Source organism: Coccinella septempunctata, chromosome 1 (genome assembly GCF_907165205.1).
Source record: "Coccinella septempunctata chromosome 1, icCocSept1.1, whole genome shotgun sequence".
In the NCBI taxonomy this organism is placed as follows: Eukaryota; Metazoa; Arthropoda; class Insecta; order Coleoptera; family Coccinellidae; genus Coccinella; species Coccinella septempunctata.
Window position 1 is genome coordinate 58,401,710 of NC_058189.1, and position 11,863 is coordinate 58,413,572.

Sequence of the window (11,863 nt, forward strand, 5' to 3'; positions counted from 1 at the left end):
TAATCATTTTCTCAGTTAATCAAGCATCCACATATCTCCTATATATAGAATGATTGATAGTTGTCAGATGATTCGATAGAAAACTAGAATTGTAGAAGATATGCCTGTCAAATTCCGAAGATTAGATCAAGTCCTAATCCTAGAGTTTTCAATCATCTTCCACAAAACTTTATATCTCTTTACTAATATTGTGGAATGTTTAATTCCCTAAAAGCTTTGAAATCTCAACACAAAAACGACAAATAAAATCAACAACTTTTATTTATAAAATATCAAGAGTCAACAAATAGATACTTAACCCTAAGCATAAAATAAAATAGGACTAGTGAGATTCGTGAAGGTACAGCGAAATTATTTACAAGTTCAGGAAGGGCATTCATTCAATCGTAGCCTGGGTGACCTTCATCCCCACCACCACCACCGTAACTCTCGTAGCTGCTCAATCCACCGCTCGGATGTCTGTCGTAGCTACTACCACTGGCTGGTGGCCCGTAACTGTCACCCCCGCTGTAGCCTTCCAAACTCTGGTGGTCAGACAATCCTTCATGGCCTCCTCCGTATGAACCGGAACCGCCCCCGTAGCCTTCGAAACTATGGTGTCCTCCGTAGCTATCTGAGCCACCTCCATAGCTTACGTGCGAACTGTGGCTATCATGACCTCCTCCGTAGCTGTCCAAGCTCTGGTATCCACCGTGGTCTCCTCCTCCGATGCTGTAGCTGTGATCTCCCCCACCATACCCTCCAAAGCTGTCGATGCTGTGGGATCCTCCACTGTAAGATTCGTGACCTTTGCCGATGAACTCTCCCTTGATTGGTTCCAAGTGTTCGTGGTGATCGTGGTGGTAAATAGGGTGTTCGTCGATGGGAGGTGAATGTCCGATTACTTTCTTCTGTTCTTTGATATGTTTGATTATGGTGTGGGTATGGTGGATGTGTTTCACCTTGTATGGGACGTGGATGATGACCTTCTTGTGTCCACCACTAAAAAGAAATAATGTGAGATCTTTGGTAGTACCCAATTGGATAAGTTTAACCCTTCCAAGGTTCGAAAAAACAAAGGATGTTCAACATTTTTGAATGTCAATGAAGCCATCAAAGAACAAAAGTGGTAAAAACTTATTTCAGTGAAAATCAAGTAATTTTTTCTCTTTATTATTTTGATTTTAATACTCGAAGCTTCTTAATTTTAATCGTAATTTCTTGAAAAATATTTATGAATATAAGAAATGAAAGATCCAATTGAGAACTAGTCAAAAAAGATAAACAAAGATTTATTTGGCTGTGCTGAATTGGAATCTCAAAGAATTTTAGGACTAAATCATTAGGATTCGAGGAAAAGTCCACAGTTTCAATGAATATCCTCAACAATGTTTGGTAGAAATAACAGTAAGGATTGAACGTTTCTTGGATTACACATCATATAGCGAATTTATTTGACACTTAAGAGATTTTCTTACCCTCCATCTGCGCTACAAAATCCAAGAAGGATCAGAAGACCAAAAGTTGTGATCTGGAAGAAATAATAAATTAAATGATCGAAGGTACAATCTATGTAAAAACGATCTTGCTATTTGCAAGTCTTTGTTGGGGAATTCCAAAAAATTGGAAGAATTTTCATTAATTTCCTTCATTACATTTTCTGAATTACAAACATCTGATTTTTTTTGTCCATTATGTAAATAAAAAATTTCGCGTTATGAGTCCACACAAAATCACATTATTTATACAAGAATCACTTAGGAAATCACATCAACTCATCAGAAAAATTTCACAGTCACAACTGCTCCTCACCGTTAAATGTAGAGCCATCTGTATGATTGGAAGCTACTCTGCTGCACCTTAGATCTGCACTACACTAAATCCAAGTGTGTTTTGCTGAATTAACCAGATCGTTCTGGCTATTTATGTCGTCCATATCGTAGATAAAAATGAAAGGTAAGATGCATTGATGATAATATGAAAGTACACCTTATAAACTCACTCAAGCATTCACCCTGGGCTCTAGATACCCCTACCAGTGGAGCATCGGTAGATATGTGGCTGGAAGTTGCATCCGAGTATGACCGGAAATGGCGATTTGCAACATCCAGTTCCTGATGGAGTTGAATGGAGTTCAAGCTCGAATCTAGTCGTGTGAAATTTCTTCGCTGATATTAATGAACTACTTGAAATGGTTATTACGTACAGACGATTAGAGTAAGATAATGACTGATTATTGAATCGTTGACGAAGTTTCATTATACGTTAATCGAGAATTGATAATGAATTTTCATGTCAAGTTGTTACTGTGAAGATTTGTCACAAGACTTGGTCAATGCGTCTGTTGAAGTTGGGGTCATGTAATTGCAGGGTTGGCAGTATTTGAATTATTTGTAATTAAAATATGTGACTGAATACAATTACATATACTCCATTTACTTTTATAAAAGCACTCGTTTTATAAAAGTAAATGGAGTATATGTATTTGTATTCAGTCACATATTTTAATTACAAATAATTCAAATACTTATACATAACTTAACAGTTATGACACTTATCAAAATATTTTTGGGTTTTAGATCAGCGCTGAGTTGTCCATTTTACTTGAAAGTCTCAGTAATTTATCATGTTTTTTATCACAATGTGAATTTACTTCGGAAAATGCAGATTCGAGAATATTTGGTGAACATAATTAACGTTTAAACAAACTGAGTAAAGGGATTATTCATCTAGATATTTGCATGAAAAGGACAAGTGATCAGTTCTTAAATATATTATTTTTGCTATGGAAGAAAATTGAATTATTGACCCATAATATGAAATTGCTTGAAAAGAGTTAATGTTGGTTAACTTCTTTGAATAAAGGTTGAAGACGTTACATCTGTTGTAGAATTTAAAAAAAATCAACCCAAAGATGAAAAGCATCTGATACAGTGGTAGCTAATGAGTATCACTCAGAGGTATAATTTATGGTCAAGTACAAGAATGTTCAATACTTCAACAAAAATCATCTTGCATTGATGGAAGTCAAAATGTCAAAACTTAAAGGTGTTCTAAGGCAGGAGGACCTATGAACAAAAATTTCATATCAATTAACAATGGACAACACAACTGGCTCATATATTTATAGCTGTGCATTTTTAATAGTTTGATAATAATAATAACATATTTATTGATCCCAACACACATTCCTATATATTCATAATGTATAGGACAAGCTGGACAAGTCAAATGAAAAATTAATTTTGTGGAACTTATTCTACGATGACATTCATCAAAAATCCTTAACACTGTAGTAACCTTTTTCGTTCGTTCACCCTAAAATAAAGTCTTCAAAAGCCACCACCATTTTGGGCCTTCCAATAGGAGGAAATTCTTTGTCATTCTTTTCATTCACCATGTTTCTGATTGTGGAAACATTCAGCTAAAATATAAGTACATATTTCGAACTCAGTTGAAACATAATACAGGGTGAGTCTTTGACTCGTACAAATATTTCAAAAGTAAATTCCTGAGGTCAAAAGAAACACTTGTTTCCTTTACCAATATTTCCGAATCAGCTCGGTTTGAAAGATACAGGTTGTTGAGTTTTTTCCTATACCATTTTTTCCGATTCGGCTCTGATAAAAAGATATAGCCATTTTAAGTTTTCGTAATGAGCTGTGCCACCCCTGGAAAAAAAAATTTCCTTCAGAATAACTAGCTGAATCTGTGCCACTACACATCTGTGGATCTTTTGAACAGAGAGCCGAAGTACCAAATTTTACAAATTTTACAGATACCTACTTTTTAATTTTTGAACATCAAATTACTCGAAAACAGCGCATTATACGAGAAAATATAAGGAATACTTTTATTCTACAAAACGTTCAAATATTCATTAGATAGCGGTCAACTTAGTTTCAAGAGTTGGGTTCTTTAAATTTTTGGCATTTTTATGTTACGTTATGGTCATGATGAGAAAACGGGAAGACGTGGGTAATATCTTGTGTTCGAAAAAGATCCATCAAATAAATGAAAAACTATATTCCGAAATTCATTTCATTCGATGAAAACGTTCGTGAGATAGAACTATAAATAATTTTTTTTATGGTTTTTTAGCAGCCTGTATCTTTTGAATCCAGCTGATTCGGAAAAAATGGTATTGAATAAAAGTTTCTTTTGACCTCAAGAATCTACTGTTTAAGTGTTTGTACGAGTAAAAGACTCACCCTGTATAAATTTGTAGATTTCAGAATATCAGGGTTACTATTTGAATGTGCGGTCCTCAATCCTGAATAGCACAGATACTCTGTCTTTTTTTTTCAATCACTTTCGGCATTTTTGTAATACTAACAATCCCGAATAGCACTGATACTATGTCTTTTCTCTTTTTCAATCTCTCTCGGCATTTTTGTAATATTAACAATCCTGAATAGCACTGATACCCTGTCTTTTCTCTTTTTCAATCATTTAAGGCATTTTTGTAATATTAAGTACTTAATATTAGTTGTGGCGACGTCCCTACTACATTAACGACATTTCATGAGTGCCAACCTTACTCCTTTCTAATTACAAAAAATTATATCAAGGCTAACCGAGTGCTTCTACAAAAGTGATTGAAGTATAATTGGTATTTGAGATGCAATGATGTATTTGTCACTGTCAGGAAAATTGGAGACGATACTTGAAAGTTTTCTCATATTACGGACATATGAATCAATGTGCTGATTAAAAAAAATAGCAAAAGTTGAATCTTTTCAAGAGAAACTTCCAAACACAGCTGAAAACAAAAGTGGAAAATAAATATTTTCGATTCACTCGTAATTTGTAACAATTAGCCAAAAGTTTGGTATGAAAATATGTTTTCAAATACGCTGAATTGAATTATTTTAAATTTAGGAGGGCATTTCTTTTCGTTTATTAGATTTCCACCTTCCAAATGGCATTTTTGTAAAACTGCAAATTTGAAAATTTTGTGTAATATCTAGTATCGCCTAAGCTGATACTGGGTGTTCTGATTATGATAGGATAGGAAACATTTCAGTGGAAGATAGGGGACATCTAGAGGTTTATTTATCCCCACCTTGACATCAGTGATACATTCTCTTGAGTTCTCGTCTTCCACAACTTTTCCTCAGAAAATTAAACGATCAAAACTTAATTGGCTATTCTCATAAAGCTTCTGAGGAAAGTGACTGAAATCGAGAGTTTAATCTACATCCGTATATCGCCTCTGCAAGAAATGCAATAAGATGTCCAACGTATAATACCCACGGTCCAAGGTGTTCTACTCAGAGACTTGCTCTTGGCTTTGAAATTCGCCCGAAACGAAAAAAAGCAAGACTAGATGAATTGACTTATACTAGAGCTAGGTGTGCTCCGAAGAAATATGTTTAATGGCCAAGAATTAAACTATCTCGAACAAAAAACTGACTTTCTACGCTTGTCTGGCGAGCTGTCCAGTGCACCTTCACCGACGATTATTCGAAAATGATATCACATTCGTGCGGATTTTTTTTATTGTACTCACACCTTCACCTTTCTAATGGAATGCTGGAAGTGCACTGAGATTCTGAAGGGATTCGAATAATTATATGGCTTTAGTATGAAAAGACGAGGATTCAAAACTTGTCACAATATTTTATTCTCTACTTTTAGTATTAAGTGCTGTTTGAGTGAATCTTCTGGAAACTATGGAGATTTGGTTCAGACGTTGTGATCTGCATAGTAGTGAGTACAATTTCACGCAGTCGTATAAGCCATGTAGGGACGATTTTCCTTGATGGACCAAAAGTACCAAATATTGACTTTATGTGATAAAAGTTGATAAAAACCTATAATTAAACTTAGGAAACTGATTCAACTGAGTTCCACTAGGATGAGGTTTTTACCAGTGCACATTTTTGTTCTAACAATAGTTGCTTCAGGTAGGCGAAGGTTTTACTATACTTTTGATACCTATAATAGTACAGTAGGTTGTATGCAAAATATAATAATAGCATTGTACCACCTTCACCCACTTGAAGATGCTATAGTTGTTGGGAACCAAGTGTAGAGGTGAAAAGCTCATTCTGATGAAAATTATGCAATTCAGGTATCTACCTACTTCATTTTAATTAGAATGAATTTTTTCTCGCTTTCTTCTAATGTCCGGAAAGTTAATTATTATGTTAATTGTTGTGTGTTTCACGTACCTAAGTGGGCCACAAGACTTTTTGTGAGTATCAGTGTGATGGTATTTTTTACCTGTTATCCAGATATCCTGTCGGAAAAACTATCGAACATAGGCATGGAAACTTATAACCTATAAACAGAAAAATCGTTTTTCAAAAATATCCAATTCAGCAGATGCGTGTTGTGTTCGAAATTGAATGGTAAAGAGACAATTTCCAACCCCTTTTTTTCATTGCAACTTCAAGTCGAATATGTATATACCGAGTGGCCCACCCCAGACGCGGCGCTCATTTTGATTGATTAAATGAAGATATTTTGAAAATCTTTCCTTGTGGTGTGTAGGATGTGTCGAAGCACAATCTAAAATTATTGTCATATATACAGGGTGTACGAAAACAAATATATAGACCAAAGTTACACTTTTTCAAATGTAACTCCCTATATTTGACCTCAAAAATGGAATGGCAAGCTCAAGTTAAGAGTTTCTTCAGATTACTTTATAGCTCAGAAGCACCCTTTAAGAGATAATGGCGAAAAATCGAAAATATGGAATTTTTTTAAATAGCAATGAATGAAGAAACTAGTTACGCCAGCGATACAGACAGTATTTTTTCTAGTAGACAAGTTGGCTACCCCTACACATAAATAAAAATTTCAACTACAGAGAGACCATAATTAATTCTCAAACATCAACTACAAATAATCGTCGAAAACTTTCTTATTTCAAATGGCACACCCGGTATTTCTATATCTCGTTGAACGTAAAAATTAATTTCGCAACTATCTTCATAAAATTTTCCTAAATCTAAACCTGATAATTTCTGAGCAATTTTCGATTTTTAATTCAAAACTAGTAAACCATTGTCGCCATTATCTCGTGAATGGTCCTTCCAAGATATAAAGTGATCTGAAGAAAATCATCCTAATTTGAGCTTGCCATTCCATTTTTGAGGTCAAATACAGAGTGTTACATTTAAAAAAGTGTAACTTTGGTCTATATTTTGACCCTGTATATATCACAATAATTTTAAATTGTGCTTTTGAACACCCTACACATACCACAAGAAAAGATTTTCAAAATATCTTTATTTACTCCCTCAAAATGAGCGCCGCGTCTGGGGTGGGCCACCCGGTATAGGTAATCAGTTTCATATTCAAATAGTTCAAGTAACTAATACAATTTTCATTACAATTAATATATCTATACTTCATTCACTTTTATTTCAGCAGTCGGTTGGCCATGGAAATTTGACACATTTCACTCTGTATAGTACGAAAATGTGGGGTTATGAAGCTTGTCAAAACATTTTTGGGTTTTAAATCAACGCTATGTTGCCCGTTCTACATAAAAGTTTCTGTTATTACGTACTTTATCAAAATGTCGAATCTCTTCGGAAAATATGTGACGAACATAATTGAAGTTTATACAAACTGATTGAAGGCATACCAAATCCAGTTATTTGTATGGAGAATGAGAATACAAGAGATCAGTATAATATCATAATATGCACTAGCTTGAGGAGAGTTAATGTTCGTTATCTTCTTTGGCTTACATCATTTGTAGATTTCAAAAATATTAACCCGAAGATGAAATGCATATGATGCAGTGGTTGGGAATGGGTATCTCCCGAAGGAATTAACAGATAATTACGAGAAGGTTAAATTCTTCAACAAAAATCATCTTGCATCAATATAAGTAAAAGGAATTGAAAAAAGTTTCAAGTTAAGATGAACTTCACCTTTGAACAAAAATTTCACATGAATAAACAAGTAACAGGGCAACTTGCGCGTATTTGTGGCTTTTCATCTTAATACATTGATGTAATAATAATAATTAGGTATTTATTAGTACCTTAAGACATTTACATTGTATAGGACAAGTCAAATGAAAAATAGAAAAATCCATTTTAGGGAACTTATTCATCGATGACATTTATCGAAAATCCTGTAGTAAACTTTTCGCATTAATTCACTCAAACATAAAATTCTCAAATGCCACCACTTTTTTGGGTCTCCCAAAAGAAGGAAATTCTTTGTCATCCTCTTCATTCACAATCTTTCTGATTGTGGAAATATTCAGCTGAAATATAAGTTGTTTAGATTCAGATGAAACATTATATAAATTCTCTTACATTGAATATGTTCGCTACCGTCTGACGTATTGTGGATTTTAGAATATCAGGGTTATCAGCTCCTATAACTATTTGAATGAGCGGACCTGAATTCTAAATAGCACTTCCTGAAACCCTGTCTCTTTTTTCAATCACTTTCGGCATTTTCGTAATAAAAATTTATATTAGTTGTGGCAACGGCGTTATGACGTTAACGACATTTCATGAGTGCCAACCTAACTTCGTTCTAGTTACAAAAACTTGAGAAAATTATTTCATGGCCAACCGACTGCTAAAATAAATTTGAATGAAGTATACATTTGTAAACAAGTGTGAACACGAAATTTGTTCCTAATTTAATCTTGCGGCTGCTGTTTTGAAGTGGAAGATTTTATTAGGTAAGTGACCTAGAATGACTTCATTTGTTTTTGGCTACAGTAATCTGGTACAGTTCATTATCAAATAACAATCTGTTAAATATGGACAGTTTTTTTTATTATGAGAGTTGAGAAAAATTTTATATTCCTAAGCAAGACACGTGGGTTTCTTGTGATCAATTTTGAATGCTTAACATATGAAGTTAAATTCGAGAACAGATTGATCCGCTATACATACACATAGTTAATCAAGATTCTAGTGTTAACTAGAGTGAAGATCATTAAATGCAACCTGAATTTGCAGCAACAACATTCTCCATACAAAATTATCACGAATTTTTCAAATTAGTATCTAATGAGTGTGGTTCTCATTCGACGACGTTTGGAGTTATCAATTGTAAATAAATAATTCGTTTTTCTTTTTTTTTTTCAGAACGCGAAAATTATGTGAAAAATATGTACATACCACCAGCAGTGTTTTTTTCAATATTTCAGTCTGCTTATTCTTACATATTCATCATCCCCATTATAATTTTTTATGAAGATAACATGACATTTTAAAAGATTATGTAAGATAAACATTCAACAATCCATGGTTAGTGGCAATTTCTACTATCTATTATTTCGAAGAAATTTTGTACCGAATGAAAATTTTTCAGGTAAAAATCCTAGTAACAAAATAAAGGCTGTTCTTGCGAAAAAATTGGGACTAACCCCCAGCACCTTACCTTATAAAAATCTCTACGCCACTGTATTTTGAGACAAATACGTTGTTATCGGAAAGGAAAAAGTTCTGTAGAATCATTAATGTGCATTCCATCTTAGGTTCCATGTTCCATAAAAATGAATAAATTCAAATTCAGCATACCTGTCAAGGGGACTTCCAGTGAATAAATGTTTATTCAAATGAGATAAATATTTATTCAAATATCGAAAAATTATTTTATTTTCCTCTTCAAATAAAAAGAAGAAGTTTCAATGTAGTTTTTTGTTAATTACTTAATTTATTTTATGCAATTTTAAGTTATAAAGATCTACATTATCATTTATTCTGTATAAACATACACCTTAAAGAATTTCAAATTTAAAATTATGCCCCCACCCTAGATTCACTTCTGGAACCACCACTGCACCGAGGTCGATGAAATTGCGGGATTTACTAGTAGAAGAATTACTCTCTTGGAATATGTATCACATTTAGATCTACGATGATTTTTTGTGAGATTCGCATGTCGAAAGTTGAGTTTCGAAAAATTCCAAAAAAGATGGGGTCACTAATAAATTCCACCAAACGGTTGCACCGATCTCGATGAAATTTCGGGATTTATCACTAGAAGAGTTGGTCCTTTAGAATATGTATTAAATTTAAATCTACGACGATTTTTCTTGGAGTTACGCCTGTCGAAATTCGACCTTCGTAAAATTCCCATTTAATTCGCAGTCTTCAATCAATGCCCCCTCAAAATCCTCATTCGAATAAAATGCTTTGCGGATTCGCTGAAGAAACAAACGAGGAGTTCCTGCTTACTTCAACCAACGGACGTCACTTATAATGATGATTATTTTGCAACAATATCCTCGAATTGCGTGCAAGAATAAAATTGCCTTAGGCGAATCTATTCTTCTATGAACGAAGTACTTTCATCGAAAATAATAACATAAAAGCGTGCCGATCAAGAAGTGCATCCTCAGTAGAGAATCGCCAACATGAAAAGTTATTTGCATATCTGTCAGGTAAGGAGTTTTTTTTATCAATGGGTAATTGCTTGGTACTGGCTTCGATGTTACATGGAAGAAAAGACATATAGCACTGAAACGCAGTTTGCAGAAACAGTCTTGTCTCTGAACTTGGGACCAAAAAAATCCTCAATACATATTCATATTGTTCGATAAATGGCTAATATATTGATACTAATGGAAGCAAAATTTCACCATCGATTGGTCATTGGTAGCCATTATATATCACTTGATAGAAATGAATTTCTAATTGCCCTTTTTTGATCAATCAAAATGTAGTAATTTTAAAACCATGTGGCCAAAATTGTATTTTCTTAAGGTTACAAACTTTCGAATAAATAGAAAGTCCATATCAACCCTTATATAAATGAAAGGAAATCTGAGAAGTGATGAACAAAAACATAACTATATGAGATGATTCTCAACAGAGAGGATCTTAATTGTCTATAATATTTCCTTATAAAGTACAAGTGAGCTTTCACTTCATTTAATATCCTCATGTTTTTTCTTCTACTTAACATATAACTTACCTAACAATAAAACATACTTAGTGTTGATAATTATTCTGAGAAATTTTCAGAAATCTTGAATAGGAGTTCGATTCAACTGTACAAAACACCAACTTGAAAATTGCGCAAAATTATAATCCCTTCATTCTAATGGTCGCTGGTGATTTGTTACACTATTTTGCTGCATAAACCGTTAAACCAACCTCAACAATTTCATCCGTGATATCATAATTATAAATATTTACGTTTAACTTGGTTACTTGATGAATGAATGTTGCATTGTTAAAAAAATATAGATTCGAAAATTTGTTCGATGTTTCTTCATCTACCACCAATATATGAAGATTGGAGTGATTTGACTATTCTGTTATCCTAAGATTATAATCAAATCATGCTTCTGTCCCATGTTCGGCGCATTCGGTATGGTCCTCCTTCATCTACAAACTGATATGATTTGATACAGAGCACCTAATACTCCAGCTAAATTGCAGTCATCAACAGCTCCGGTAGCCGTGATCGTCTAGTGGTTAGGACCCTACGTTGTGGCCGTAGTAACCCAGGTTCGAATCCTGGTCACGGCAGTGTTAGAAGCACTGTCACGGAGGAGCATTTTTGATCGTTTTTAAACGTCGACGTACGTCTATATCATGTGTGCGAAAATTTCTAATTACGAGAATAGTTCATCATGAAATAAAAATAAATAGTCCACTTCACTAAACCTTGAATTTGCACGAACATCCATTTAATTTTCTGATATTTTGCCGATTATTTCAGATATTTTTCCTCGTTTGCATTTTCAAGGAAATCAAAGCCCTCTTTGGCGATAGGTAAGTATAGAACCAACTCATCAATCTGTTTTTCGAAATATCACCTTTGAAATGACCGACTCCTGCTGCATGGAATTGTGGAAAACTTATGTAGGTCAATGACTCCTCTAATCATTGAAGCATAATGATCAATCTACGCTTACAACTTTCTTTCAATTAGTGTAAAT

The 11,863-nt window shown here is 33.8% G+C and overlaps 1 protein-coding gene and 1 non-coding gene across 3 annotated transcripts; one reads left to right on the plus strand and one right to left on the minus strand.

Annotated features, from left to right (window-relative positions):
- Positions 1–251: 251 nt before the first annotated feature.
- LOC123320408 (keratin, type I cytoskeletal 9-like) lies at positions 252–2,152 on the minus strand. 2 transcript variants are annotated; one of them, XM_044907737.1, is made up of 4 exons: positions 1,982–2,152; positions 1,792–1,898; positions 1,458–1,510; positions 252–981 (listed from the first exon to the last, which is right to left on the minus strand). In XM_044907737.1, the coding sequence occupies exons 2-4, from the start codon at positions 1,807–1,809 to the stop codon at positions 381–383; spliced, it is 672 nt and encodes a 223-aa protein (XP_044763672.1). In that variant the 5' UTR covers positions 1,810–1,898; positions 1,982–2,152; the 3' UTR covers positions 252–380. The 2 variants fall into 2 exon arrangements, with proteins under 2 accessions (XP_044763672.1, XP_044763666.1); XM_044907731.1 differs by having other exon boundaries at positions 1,792–2,152.
- Positions 2,153–11,378: 9,226 nt separating this feature from the next.
- Positions 11,379–11,450, plus strand: Trnah-gug. The gene has a single exon. It is a non-coding gene; the product is annotated as a tRNA-His (tRNA).
- Positions 11,451–11,863: the final 413 nt, after the last annotated feature.